The sequence below is a fragment of the Hirundo rustica genome, chromosome 7, assembly GCF_015227805.2.
Source record: "Hirundo rustica isolate bHirRus1 chromosome 7, bHirRus1.pri.v3, whole genome shotgun sequence".
Lineage (NCBI taxonomy): Eukaryota > Metazoa > Chordata > Aves > Passeriformes > Hirundinidae > Hirundo > Hirundo rustica.
In genome coordinates, this window is record NC_053456.1 from 22743643 (window position 1) to 22758719 (window position 15077).

General features: G+C 37.2%; 2 protein-coding genes across 2 annotated transcripts; one reads left to right on the forward strand and one right to left on the reverse strand.

Annotated features, from left to right (window-relative positions):
* Positions 1 to 1137: 1137 nt before the first annotated feature.
* PJVK (pejvakin) lies at positions 1138 to 8556 on the forward strand. The gene is made up of 6 exons (XM_040070116.1): positions 1138 to 1348; positions 3386 to 3581; positions 4899 to 5040; positions 5748 to 5865; positions 6881 to 6985; positions 8255 to 8556. Exons 1-6 carry the CDS (start codon positions 1138 to 1140, stop codon positions 8554 to 8556), a joined length of 1074 nt encoding a protein of 357 aa, XP_039926050.1.
* Positions 8557 to 10365: 1809 nt separating this feature from the next.
* FKBP7 (FKBP prolyl isomerase 7) lies at positions 10366 to 14932 on the reverse strand. Its single transcript, XM_040069488.2, has 4 exons — positions 14723 to 14932; positions 13075 to 13226; positions 10879 to 11012; positions 10366 to 10561 (listed from the first exon to the last, which is right to left on the reverse strand). The coding sequence occupies exons 1-4, from the start codon at positions 14929 to 14931 to the stop codon at positions 10400 to 10402; spliced, it is 657 nt and encodes a 218-aa protein (XP_039925422.1). The 5' UTR covers position 14932; the 3' UTR covers positions 10366 to 10399.
* Between the last annotated feature and the right edge of the window lie 145 nt (positions 14933 to 15077).

The following is a 15077-nucleotide window of genomic DNA, read 5'->3' on the forward strand; positions in this document are numbered from 1 at the left end:
GGCATAATATTCCTACTGAAGTGTAACTTTACAAGCCTGTGGCTGATGCTTTACCTACTGTAACTGCACAGGGGGTCTCTGGAAGAAGTGCTACAAGGTTTAGCCAGTCCTGTGTTCATCACTCGTACAAGAAAATTGTCATTGCTTTACATGTGGGTGGGTCAGCTCCTTCTGCCTCTCTCACAGATCCTCCACAGTGCTCCCTGCTCTCTGTCTTTCTTCTCTTCACAATTTTCTGTCTTTTTACACTGGTGCTTTATAGCTCGGGTCCTTAAGTTGCTCCTCATTCCTCTACCAATGCTCTATCACTTCTTTCTGCAATTTTACTTTTATTATTTTGTGTGATTCTCACAATTTAATGAGGTTTTCAGTAGTCTGATCTAAATGTATGCAGCTCAAGCCTAGCCCTTGGGTCATGGACAGCTAAGTCCATAGGAGATAAACAACAAATGATGAGAACATAACTGGTGCTTCCCCCTGCCCCCAGGCTGCTCTGATCTCACACTTCAGCCCAGTGCAGCGCTCAGTCCCCAGCAGAGCTCTCCCAGGTAGGTGATGTCAGTGCTGTGAAAGGCAACACCAGCTCACAGAGCCACCAGTGCTCATCAAAGTGTAATTCCAGTGCCCTCCCAGAGCACGGCCGGGCTCCTTTGTTGGTGTTGCTGAAACACCAGAATTCAGCTGCAGCAAGGACCCAACAGACAGCAGTATACCCATAACTCCTAGTGGGAAGTTGAGGGTTATAGAAGATAGTTTTCTGTTTCTATGACAGTAAAATTTTGATTTTAAAGAGTGGCAATAAACTGGCAAGAAAAGGGCACCATTTCCCTCTCAGTTTACGCTGCTAATTCATTATTCATCATGCAGAATTAGAGAGCTTAACTGAAGGTCTCTGAGAGAAGTCTCAAGCAATACACCGTAGAACTTCAGTAGCTAAGATGCTGTTGATTCTTTAAAAGTGAAATATAACTCAGTCTCAAAAAAAAGCAGTTTGACAGATTTTTTTTTTTTTTTTTTCCCCCAAAGCATGTTAATTTGTTTGCAAGAACAATATAAAAAGAATTGAACATGGGCACGATGTCTGGAAGCTACACTTGATCCGGAGCTTTTTATTATTATCATTACGAATGTCATAATATGTTCGCTGCTGCAACCAAAAACTTTGTTAAGCAGGTTGGTGATGGAGGAAGATTAGTTCCAGTGCCCAGCCTCAGTGAAGCTGACAGATACCAACCTCTGAGCCTTGTGATTAAAAAAAGAAAGTGTTCACTTTCAAAAAAATCTAAATTTGCCTCAACACCTTTTACATTAAAAGACATTCTTCAAGGGGAGAAAGAAATTTCTGCAGGTAAGATTTTTATCTTTCTTCAAAGCAGAAAAATGTGTTTTCTAATAGATACATAGTAAACACAGTTTAAACTGTGCAAGTAGTATGTTGTTTCCTTAGTAAATGGGAAATGACATTTTCCTTGCTTAGTCATGTAATAAATATTTAAGAAAAAAAGTACAAATTAAAATAGTAAGAAAAAAGAGGAAAAAAAGAGTAAAAAAATAAAGCAATTTATACTAAAATGCCTTGATATTTTCTGGATTAGTATTAAATTCAGTTAAGCCTTGTTTTTTCACAAACCACAAATTCCTGAGAGATGTACTGCTGTATGTTGATTGATTTCTACATAAAATTTATTTAGAAATGTACTCCTTTCTCTGCATACTTGCTTTTAACTGTGTAAGAATGGCCTCAGTTCCATAGCTGTTCCATGCTGGCAGTCCCTGGTGCTGAACTGAGCTCTGCACAGGCAGAAACATTTGAAAACAGCTATTACATCTGACTGATGTAATTGGACTTTCATAAGATTTTTCCACATTTGCAGTCTTTGTGGTGTGTTTAAAGAACTTAACTGTTTTTAAATTGCCTTTTCTATGCAATAATGTAAATTTTGAGGAGATTCTATGAGAATTATGAAGTAAAAAAATTGAACTATTCTGCCTACATCTTCCTGTACAATCCTTTGAAAAGTATATAATTCATGTCTACATGCTCAGTTTTCTCTAAACAGTTTAATTGCTTTATTTTTTTTGAAAATATGTCATTTTTGACAAAATTATTTATGACACTATTTGCACAACAAATGCATCAGTTAAAAACTCTACTAAGAAAAACTAGTATGAGCCCAGGAAGACAGAAATACCACTTGATCCCACAAGAGGGGATTTCAGGTCACAACCACGATAAGAAAAATTTTAATCCTATGTCTTACATTGAGGAGAAGTCAGCTGGCTTGTCCTGAATGAAAATAATTCAAAATCTCATTAAAAAGTCTGGGGAAAAGGTTGAAAAATCTCATTAAAATGTCTCACAAAACCTTACTAGTCTTTTCTGTAAAGGTTAAATACCATGCGCAGAAAGTATTGTCCTTTAACATAAGCAAAGAGGTTAGTAATTGAATTTCCTTTTTTATGTGACAAAGACAAGCATTTCCAATCTTTTTGGAATTATGAAAAATATATGAACCTTCTTTTTGGTTAAAAATAAACACAAACAGGATTCATAGTAGGTGACGTCATAATGTCAGTTTATCCTAATATCTTCAAAGGATTAAAACACAAAAAGGAGTAAACCCCAGATTTTTAGATGTATATGGAAATCTAATCCCTGTGTTCATTTTAATTTGGTAACCAATGCATCCTAGTATTTTTTCCCTTTAGTATAATGGAAATGTATTTGATATTATAAAGACTTTTTTGTAGAGATGCTTTGGTACCTGCCTTTTGATTGTACAATAATTGAATGCAAACTTGGTACCTGCCTTTTGATTGTACAATAATTGAATGCAAACTTTCAAGCAAGTCAGAATTAACCTGTTGTTTTCCTTCAAAATAAACTGACACGGTCCCTGGGCAGAGTTAATGTTACTGGCACACCCATGTATTGCAAAAATGAATAAAAATTAGGGTCTTTGTATGGCATCTAGACAATACTCAGAATTCCCTAATATTTTTTATACAGTGGCTTTCATTTTATTCCTAGTTTCAATAATCTCTGTGGCCTCCACTGAGTCATTTTGGGTCTCAGAGCCTCCGTCATTAAAGCCAGAACACGCTACGTGTGTAGTTTATACTTATCAGCATCATGGTTACAGATAGAAGTACTTGAGAATAATAATGAACACAGAAGCATGATAATAGCTCTAATCAAACCCAGCACTCCTATGTACTCTTTCCATCACTCATCAGTAGTAACACCGATTAACAAGTGCTCAATGTAGCTCTCAATTTCATATCAAAATGGTTAAGCCCAGTAGGAATGGTACCATTTATTCTTCCTATGTGAAAATACTGTGTTCAAACTTTTCACCACACAAAAGTTATTTTTTTTACTCAGGTGTCTTGTCTTACCAGTTGCTCAACTATGAAGACAAATCAGATGTTTCACTTAATGGCAGAAGAGGAAATCAGATAATGAATGATGTTGGGTTTGATGTTGCTGGATCAGATTCTGTTGCCTTTAAAGCTTCATTTGGCATAGTGACCAAACACGAAGTTGAAGTTCCAACATTACTTAAAGAACTTACTTCAAGGTTGTATTCTGTGTTTTGATTTCTGTTTCTATAAGTCTGTTTCATACAGTTAGGTTGAAAGTCTGACATGGTTAGGTTTTGATTATTTTTAGTAATCAGTAGCAGTCACCATCTGATATTTTCAAGGGTATCAGGCTGGATCACTAGGATTAGACACATGACCTGTATGATACAGGCTGTACAATTTTTCAGAATTCTCTGAAGTACAGTGTATGTCTCAATTAAAACAACAACAACAGCAACGAAAAGAAAAAAACCCCAAACAAACCAAATTCAGAGAGCAGGAGCCTATCCAAACTCCTATCCGTGTTATACTATAGTACTTAAAATTTGAAATCTGCTTTAAATGACATTACCAAACTTAGTTTCAGAAATAGGATTTCTTTGCATGTGATGAACTTGAGAGCCATATATATTATTGCCAGTGTAGGTACTTTGAAGTTTAATTAAGCTATTTATGACAGCCTTTCTGCAAAAAGCAAAATAGGTTTATCTACTTGAATTTTTCATAACCTTCTGTGACTTTTCTTTAAATCCAGTCTCTTTTATGAATATTCTTGCTGAGTTGTGGACATTGAAAATTAACTTGGTTTCCTTGTGGTGCTAGCACAGATGTCAAACGTGTAGAAACATGATGCGACTAATTCTAGGAGTAATTATTTTTTTTATATTTCAAAGATTGTCCCTTGGTAACAATGTCATCTCAGTGAATCCCCGTAGTGCATCCCAGTAAATTTATTATACATGATGCAACATTTGGAATTTGCAAATATATATTGTTACCTTGTTGTTATTTACCAAGAAGTGCATGCCATTTTGTATTCCATGCCTACCTTTCCTCGTTTATTTGTAACCTCCAAACATTATCATTAATAACCGGGGGTGAGGAAAGAGGATTTAGGCTCCTGAAAAAAAGATACAGTGTTATAGAACTCACTGCCACTGTTTATAGAAATTCTTCTACAAACACTCGTTTCATGATTGTTCAGTATTGTTTATAAGTGGCATAGAGGTTTTTTTCAGTTAATGGCACTAAAACCAGAGTCAGATGGACGGGCTTTGAATTTTCCATGGTGTCCGAGATAGCCCCTCTGACATCCGTACAATACTGGCTTTCCTTGAACATTTTAGTTCTTCTGTTCCCAAACACTGAAAACCAATATTAAGTTTCCAGAGATCTCCTTGGGCAATTGGTTTTCTGCTATGAAACAGACATTATGGTTATTTATTTACTGATTTAAGGTTACTTAGGTGCTTTGTAAACTGCTAATTACGTCTGAATTTCCTTCCTTGATTTTTCCTTCCTCTTGATTTTAGAAAAATAAACTTTGATCATTGTCTAGTCCATCAATCAAGAAAAAGTAGGATGGAAATTTTGTGTGTGGTCATGGAAAGTATTCGAACTACAAGGCAGTGCTCATTAACTGTCCATACTGGAATGCGTGGAGAGACAATGAGGGTAAATATGTTTGACAAAGTTCTGTAACTTAAATGATCATCATAAAAAGCTCATTTTTATCAATGTTATGGTTTGATTTAATTGCATTTTTGTGATGTAAGCTCACAAAAAAATCTGAACTAAATCAACATTATTCTACTGATGTGAAGTGGTTTAAAAGTTGGTCTTTTTTTAGCAGTGCTTATGTGACTGAGGGGTGAGAAATGCATGAAAGGATGGGTAGACAATGAGCCATTGCTTGGGGTAAAGCCTTGGCAGAAATGTGGAATTTACTACTTCTTGGTTTGGCTTTCCAATAAATGTATAACCTTTATTTCATTGTTATGGTCATCTTCTGTAACACGTTGGAATTTCAGGTTATTATTTGAAGGGTTGGCATCTTACTCCTTGTCTTGTGCTCTTCCACCCCTTTCCCCCTCGATGTATTTGAATAATTAAACCTACAAGTCTTCTAACTTTGCTCTTTCTAGTATTTATAAATGGTTCACATAATTTTCAGTGAGTGATGCAAATTACTCTCTGTATCAAAATTTATTAAAATGCAAAGTAGTTAATAGAAAATTCTTTAGTTGTGAAATTTGATCTTTAGTTTCAAAGTTTCCCCAGGCATTATAATTTTCAATATATGAAGTGAAGATTAGTATTATGTTTATTTATTAATTTCAATTTATAACTTCTTTTTCTTTTGATCCTTTTCTAAATCATAGTTTCACATAATTGAAGATCAGAATAATAAAGGGCGGGACAAAGCCATTGTTTTTCCCGCACATACAACAATTGCTTTTAGTGTATTTGAACTCTACATTCATTTGGATGGTAATTTCGGTAAGTGATGTGAATTACTGTCATTACTGCTATTATTTATAATGATCTAAGTTTTTAAAACTGTTTTATTGCTCTTGATATACATAAGCCCTGATTCCGTACAATAGGATGCTTTAATTTTATGCACATAAGTGTTCTGACATTCTGACAGAAATAGTGCTTGAAAAGATAAACAAGGCAGGTGCTAGAAAATAATCTGCTGTGGGAACATTTTTTAAAAGTTAGTTTGACTTTGTATTTTTAAAATTCCGTGGTTGCATGGAACAAAAAGCCTCACTTAGTTATATTTCTAGCTGTGAGAAACAGGTTTCTGAGATTATCTAATCAGTTTTGCATAAAATAGGCAAGTACAAAGATACAGTAGAGAAAAAAAAGGACAGATCTTCTAAACTAATAACATTTTTTTTTCTGTTGGGGCTTTAATTTCAGTCTGATACATCATTTGCACATATGAATATCTAAAGCTATCTAGGAGGAAATAATTGCAGTAATTGTAAAGAAATAAAAAAATGCATAGCTTAGATATTACTTTGAAGTTTTTCTTTCAATTTATGGATGGAAGCAGTTGATACTTGTTTTTATTTAAAAAGAAGTTTTAATAGTTGATTCAGTATTGGAAGTGGTGAGTACAGAACTCACAGTCTTGTTTACTATGTTTCATTTCTACTTTCAAGTAAGACTACAGAAATATTTGTCCTTCAGAATCAGGGCTTCCATTGGCATGACATTGCCTGTCCTGACCCCTTAACAGGACCATAATTTGTGCATGAACCAAAACAGGCTCTGAGGATGTTAACTGAAAGCCACCAAGAGTTTAAAATCACCATCAAATCTGTGTTACTTGATTCTGTGGGCTATTACTGCGTGCAGAATTGTATTAAAAGGGTGTACTAGCCATTACATTAGCAAAGCTAAATTTATTCACTGTTAACTTTATTGATTAGAAAGCATACTAAATTGTTGGTCAGTTATGGCTTTTATATTTAGTCCTTTTAAAAGCTTTTAATTTTTACAGAACTCTGTGTGACTCCGATTGCAAAAGGAGGATTTGAAAGAGAGAAATCCGGATCATCTTCACTGACCAAATTAAGGAGATTAAAGAATAATTTGTTTCATCGAAGTATGACTTTTGATATTTATATACAAATGTCTTATTTAAAAGTGTATCTTTGTTTCTTTAATGTCTGTGCAAGATGAATGTTTAAAGAAAAAAACATTGACGGAAAATTTACCTCTCAATTTCTAGTGCATTGAAATGATTATAGAGTTATTAAAACTTACATTTGAGAACCTATCTCTCAGAAATAACAAATATGTTCATTAAATGCTAAAGATCTTAAAACTTATGGTTGTTGATAAACCAGCATTGAGTAATTACACAGCTAACTTAACATTGAATGTATTTTACGTGTTTGCCATTTACAGCTCCTATTATACAAGTTATAGTAATATTTGAGAGCAAAAGATGTAAAAGTTTAAATATCAAACAATATTAACAGCAATAACTGAATGTACTCCTTAGGCACAATATTCCCATGGCAGGGACATGGCCAGGACACCATTATAGTCCTCTTTTTTCATTCTAATATGCAGATCCCTGTGTGCAGCTTTAGACCAAGATCTTAAACTTGGACTCCTAGGTCCAAGTACTTTGGAAAACTGCAGATCTGAGTGTGAAGATAAATGCTGAGCAGTAAATGTGTCCCAAAGGCTGCTCTGTAAAGGTGCCCTTTCTCCACTGTATCCTATTCTCGGTCAAAGGTCTTTTATGGACCAGGCCTTCAGTGCTGCTCCAGTCCACACTAGGGGAATAAATCTTCAGTGGGTATGATGTATCTCAGGAGCTGTAGCTGCCTAAAAGTTCTTCATTCAATCTAGTCAGTCCCTGAAGAGAGAGGGAAAGGTAGGTAGTTCCTACCTGGCACATCTGGATGCTCAGGAATCTGCTAGGAGGTTATTTCTAAACCTACCAAGTATTAGTGGGATTTATTTATTTATTTATTTATTTATTTATTTATTTATTTATTGGTAATAGGAAATAAAAGTGAATTTACGATGTCTAGAACATAAAATTAGAAATGCAAAAATAGAAACAGGGAAGTACACAGCTGTGGTTTGACTTTGCACCGATTTCTCAAAAGCTTGCCTCATTCTATCCTTTAGGTATATTTCTGAAAAATAATTACATAGGTCATATACAAAAAATTCTGCCTTTTGTCTTAAGCGAAGTTGAAGAAAAATTTTCATCACACAGGGGTTTTGATGGCAAGTAATCTATATGGCATGCTTAGAACTGTTTTGTGAATCAGTTGTCATAATTAAACTGACATTTTTTTAAACAACAGATCATAACATACACTGCTTCTTGTTCCTGTGCATTCTTTTTCAGATAAAGGAGTAGTGGAAATCGTTGCTAACTCTGATCCTTACTTGGAGGACCTTTTTGCAGATTATTATGAAAAAGCTGCAAGCATGACTGATCTCTCTACAAGCTATCTCAGAGACGGTTCTCATATCCGAATTAATTTACTTAATAACAACATCCCCAAAGGCCCCTGTGTCCTTTGTGGAATGGGAAGTTCTAAAAGGGAGACAGTCTATGGATGCCTGGAGTGTTCTTTTAATGGACAGAAGTACGTACGACTGCATGCTGTGCCCTGTTTTGACCTCTGGCATAAGAGAATGAAATAACTGATCTGGGTAAGTGCCTGTTGCCACAGACACAGGCATAACTGTGCCACAAACTTTTCAGAGTTGGTAAATCTGCCTCCAATTGTGAAATGCAAAACAGTGGAAGTGCAAAACATTACGCTGTTATCTTCAAATTCTTTGCTTCGCAGTCAATGACCTCTACTTCAAAATGCACATAAATTCCTTGACATTGCTTTTCCTAGAACCTTCTCGTTATCATGATAATGAAAAGCATACTTTTAAATAGTATTTTCATAATGTCAAAATATATGCTGGAACTTAAAGTTGTTTACACAAACTTACCCCAAATGTTGCCTTTCTGAACACTGGCATATGGTGGTTAAATGAGAATATTTGTTAATAATTTAGTGTTCTCATGAATGTTTAATTGAAGTATCAGATTAAAAAAATGCTAAAACTTAGCTCAGTCTAATGTTTCAGTTACAAAAGAGAACAACTGGAACTATGGATGAGAGTTTCGTATTAGGGTGCTATTGCCATATATCAAGTTTGTTTTGATTATTAAAAAGCACCAGCCAGTTCACCTGCTGCAGTTGGATTTTATGTCACAGCTGCTCTTGACTATATGTCCTCAGAGAAAAACTGCTTAGCAGAAAATGTTTCAGAAGCTTATGAAAATAATGAAGCTGCTCACTCCAACAATGCTTCAGGGGTGAAGGTCTTTAACAGGTGCATCCCAGCTTCAGGAAATTGAGCCTGTTGAGGACTGCAACAGCAGAGAACTGTGTCCAGGGCTGGGACTGGGCTGTGGGGCAGGGCGTTGCTAAACCTCCCAACACAGTGTTTTACACTGGCAGAGCAAAAAACCTTTCTACACCTTTTAAAATTACTTCAAGGATAACCCAGGCATGGAAGCTTTTTTCACTTGTGCTGCCACCTTCACTGTGTACATCTGGTTATAGTACACTGTGTACATGTTGAAATGAATACAGGCATTGCTTTTCATGTGAGAAGAGTGAGGTATGTGACACAAGTGTTATGTGTTTTGCACAAGCAGAATAGTTAACAGATACAACTACCGTCTATTAACTATTCCTACTTTTTTGAGTTTTTCCAGTGAGGAAAACCAGAAAACCAAGTAACTAATTACTGATGTTTTATATATAGTATCTCCCATCATCTTCAACCCCATTCAATTAAATTATGATAGTGTAGATTTTTAACTTGGTGCTGCTGAATAAACTGGCTAACGATAATTTTACCAAGTCAAAGATTAAAAACTCCTTAAAATACTGCTTTTTCTTTAACACCAGATTCTTTATGTTAGTATTATATCAAAGAGGTTATTTTAATTTGTTTTAAATACATTTTTGTTTTTATCTTAACATTCCATGGACAGAGTTTGCCTATTTTAAGGCCTTTTATAGTTAATTGCTGCAAATTACCTTTCCTTAAGAATCTAGTCTAGGAGCCTGCAGGGGTCTAAGAGTTGTATTCCTGGGATTATGTTTTCCCTTTTTGTTTTACAGGGGATTGAGAAGTATTCATCAGTTACATTCTAGCTATGTCAAAGGTTACTGTAACTTTTGTGTGCTCAATAGAACAGAAATAATTCTTTTCATCAGTATTTCACCAAATGAGAGACTACTAAGCAATACTGTAGTTTGGAACATGTTGTAGGAACCACAAATATTAGACCATGGTGTACTTCAATTTTATTTCTTTATTTTTAAACATCTGACACATTTTATTAGCTGCATGTTAAAAATAAGATTTTTATAGTCAACCTTAAGAGATATAAAAAAAATACAAAAATTCTGTGACAAAGTATTATTATTTAGAATTCAGTGTCCAGAAAAAAGCCAAAGATTTTTTAAAGTACTTAGAGTTCATCATGCTGGTAGACATTGTACTCCTTTGCTGATATGAAGCCATCTCCATCATGGTCATTCTTCTTAAATATATCAGCTAAGATTTCATCATGGGCGGAGGGATGACGTTTTTTGCCATCTCTTGCAAATTCTTCTTTCAAATACTGGCTTATCTAGAAGAAAAGAAAGAAGTCCAATCATTGTGACTTTTATGCCAGTACTCAAGCTATCTTCAAGGACATTGAAGGTGTACAAGTAATGCATTGTGATTCCAGTGCAGACACATCTACAGTTTGTCTGCATGAAGTGTGAGACTTAATAATGTATTAAAACAAATTTCAGCAAACTATAGCACAGTGCAGCTTGTGTAAGCACACAGAAACCTTACATGATCAGCTGTAGCAGAGGCAGCTCATGTAAAGATAAAACTGATACAGCCACACCTATAATTTTATACATTATTTGTTTCAAATTATTTGCATCATATTACCTCAAGTTCAGAGAGTTTCTTGTCACCATCTTTGTCTATTTGATTAAATGCTTCAACACTACGAGGTCCCTTATTTACTGCATAAAGTTCAATCTCAAAGATCAGTGTTGCATTGGGTGGAATCTTGCCCTGTGCTGTGAATAAAGGAAAAAAAGCATTTAAGGAATCAGACACTATGGGCAGAGATCACACGTAAGATAAAGGCACATTCTTATATTTTTTTTTGTTAAAAAAGGCTGTGTTAGTATTCTGATTAAACTCTGAATTTAAATGTTGTACATCTAGACAGGAAGATTGTTAATCATGTACTTGCCTGAAACAAAACTGTATCACATTCAGGTACTTTCAGAGATTAGGTGAATGGTTATCTTGAAAAAAAGATACCTCTGAAGTTCTCACTTTTTCACAACCTGTCATATGACAGGGCTTATTTAGAGACTGTTTTAAGATGTATGTCTTTATTAAACAGCTGAAACCTGATTTAAAAATGTAACAGTAGTAGATCAATGCTCCTATGCATTTTCTGTCTGAAGAAACAAGCAGACAATGTCATGTTTTACCTACTTTGTATGAATTATACCTACGGTAAAAGGTATTTTATGTAGGCGGTAAACCAGGGTTTTAAAGTGTACATCTCAAAAAGTAGCAACAGAATGTAAGTCATCTGACTTGCAAAAAAACCCCACAGAAACTTCAAACTACTGGAATATTTTGTCTGGCCTCTGAATTAAGAAAACAAGTGTTAAAATTCTTTGTTCCTGGATCAAAGCATTTTCTGCCACCTGATGTAAAACCAGCGCTGCCTACAAACACAGGTCCATGTATCATGCATCTGGCAAAAAAAGGGAACTGAAAATAGACAGCAACAAACCAATGAGGTCTAAAAATAGTGCCAAGAGAGCATAAAGAAATCATGCAGTGTAAAATTAAATGTAAACATGCAAGCTGCCAAAGCCAGTGAGCATGACATTGGAACCTCAGAATTTTGAGCTTGTGTCTATCCTTCATAACTGAAGAAAAGCTAAAGAATCTACAGTTTTTAAACAGAACATAAACAAAACTAGTATACTACTCATCTAAAATAGCCATAGTAAAAATTACAGGTTTCAGAGTTCAAAAGGTTTTAACCTTCCATGCTTTAGAAAAGTAGAAGTTTTAAATATATCTGAATATAAATCATGATTTAAGTACCACTTACAAAAGAAAGATACAATACTAGAATTCAGTCCCAGTAGTTTACAAATATACATACCAACAAAGGAAAGACATGTAAAGATTTAGAAAGCCACATGCATCTTTTCTAATTCAAGATTAGGCAGGCATCTTCCCCAGCATGCAGGAATACGCTGAGACAGAGGACAGGTGTGCTGTAGGAAAATACTACTTCCTTCAAGTGCTACCTGGAACAAACAGTTGACACTAGTATTAAAGAACATTTTTATATCAGTGGTTTTCCTTTTTGTATGAAATTGTATTAAAGACAAAACTGATGCATTGAATTCTGACACACCAGTCAGAATTCAGTAATACCAAAGTATTATTATAGAGCAAGAGCTACCTTTTCACAGAAACTACTACACCCATGTCAGAGCTGAATTTATCTACATTTGAGTGCTGAAACACTGCATAAAACTTGTATTGGAACTTTTTTAAAGTAATCTGCACTGTGAGTTATCTTCTATTCAAATCAGATTTCATGCATTGCACTGTTGCAATTACTGTGTAATGTGATAATGAGAGCCATTAACTATTCAGAATGTAAGCACTATTTTAAGCATGTTATTTCTACTTAGATTAATTGCACTGCATTATATTCCATTTTACTCGGAAGATGCAGATTGTCATTAAAAGGCTAGACAGGTAGCAGTCAAATAATAAAAACCAAATGTGACTGGAATTTAATAGATTAACACAACAATGCTGATATAGCTCGTGGAGATCCTCCTCTTGCTGCCAGTGTTTCACACCATGGCAGTACAGGGGAAAACGCACCGGGTGGCATGTCCTGAGTTCTAACGGGAACTGCAAGGTGTGGGTCTGTAGTCAGGACTACTTTAACGGTGTGGCAATGAGCAAGACTGGGGTTGCACAACTGCACTGCCTCCTAATGGGAACACAAATTCCTACGGCCGTTTACAATACTGTATGTTTGAAAGGGTAAAAAACAAAGTTTAGCGTAAGAAAATTCTTTTTTACCGTATCCTTGCTGTCCATATGCTAATGATGGAGGAATTGTCACTTTCCGTTTTTCTCCAGGACACATATTCATCATAGCAATATCTAAGCCTTTTATGACTTGTCCAACACCCAGAACAAACCATTTTGGATGGCCTTCATTTTGAGTCCGGCTATTAAAAAAAAAATGGTGTATGAGCAACATTAATTTATTTTTTTACATAAATACATTTTGGTTGCAGTCAGTAAGAACATAGATTATTAGCACACAAGAATGTTTAGAGTGCAAGAATACAGAGTATAAACACTTTCTCTGCTACATTTATAATTTAAGGTCAAATCTGGATATACATAAGGGAAAACCTCCTTTTTAAACTAAAAAAAACCAAAAAACAAAAACAAAAAACACCAAAAAAACCCCAACAAAAACAACAACAACAACAAAAACCCACCACAAAACCCAACCAAAAAACCCAACCAACAAACCCTTGTTTTTTAACTTCTTACAAAGACATCTGATCTTTCTGATCATGTACGTTGCATGCCGGAAACAAGGCGCCAATGCAGGGAAGTCTCCCAGAAGAAGGATATGGGGAGCACAAGAAAGTGAAAATGTCTTCAGAAGTTCACAACACTGTAGGATGGGATGGGACCGGGAGTGCAGGTCTGTGCTGGGGGAACCTGGCAATGTTGGCTACGGTACTGTGTGCTCACCTGGCTCGGGCCAGGTCAGATAGCCAGCGCTTGAGGCAGCTTCTGGTCATACGAGGCATCCCCAGTGAGGGCACTACACTGAACAGCAATTGAGCAAAACATCCGGAAAGCAACGCTCTATGTACCAATCAGTCACTTCAAAAGGCAAAGAAAGGCAAGTGAAATGGTACTATTAAATGCAGAATTATCTTATACTGATTTTTTTTTTTCTTAAATTATACAAGTGGGGGAATGGATCAAAATTTTTAATGAGCTAAGCTATTATCTGAGGATAGATGGATGGAGCAAAGTGAAAAAGCAAAGGACGAAATGATGGCTTTGAGGAAAAATGGACGGCACAAAGAACCAAGAAGGGAAACAGCAACAGGGACAAGGCAAAAAGGCTGCAAACCACTAGTGTAACAATGTGGCTGCACTGCACAGTGCCAACTATGTGGAACTGCATGCTATATTCAAGTTTCTGCCTAAAATTGTCAGTGTGCACTCCTACCAGGAGCTCCTCCTTCCACCCCGAGCTTTTCTGCACATATTACAGCACAGAACGTGGCAAGTATCAACATGATGAGTTTTCGGGGTTTTTTTTTCCACCCTGCCAAAGGGGGTCTTCATGTGAGGTGTGGGCTACAGACTCCCACTTTCTCCCTGTCGGGCTCCTTCACTGGCAATGGCCGCCAGCCTCGAGCAAAAGCGTCTTTGATTTCCATCTTTTGCCTCTGCGCTCCCTCTTGACCCTAGGGAAACTCGGCATCCTTCAACATTCGGTTAAGGAAAAGTAAAGGTTGAGACGGGGAGAAATCGCTACGGCTGATGTGGTCAGTGCGGGCCCCGAGCAGTGCCCACGCCGGGAGCAGCCCGAGTCCCGCTTATCCGGCTCCGGGTGAATGCAGCGCCTGTGCCCCGCACCCCGCCGGGCAGGGCCCCCCGCCCGTTCCCACCCGGCGCCACGGGGGCTCACCTGCAGTAAAACTTGGATCCGTCGCTGGCCAGGAACCCGTCATAGTGCGCGTTCAGCAGGTCGCCCTTCTTGCTCTTCGGGCTGCAGGCCTCGGGGAGATGCAGCACCTCTATCTGAACCTCTTCCGCCGCCGCCGTGCCGCCCTCGGCCCGCGTCGGGGCCTCCGGCAGCGCCAGCAGGAGCAGGAGCAGCGGCAGCCCACGGCCCATGTCGCTCGCGGGCGGCCGCCGCCGTGGCACTGTCCCCGCCGCGCCGAGGGGCGGGGGCCGAGCCAGCACCGCCTCCGCCTCGGTCGCGCCGGACGTGGGGCCGAGCCCGGCTCGGGCAGCGGCCACGGGGCGGGCGGTTCTTCGGG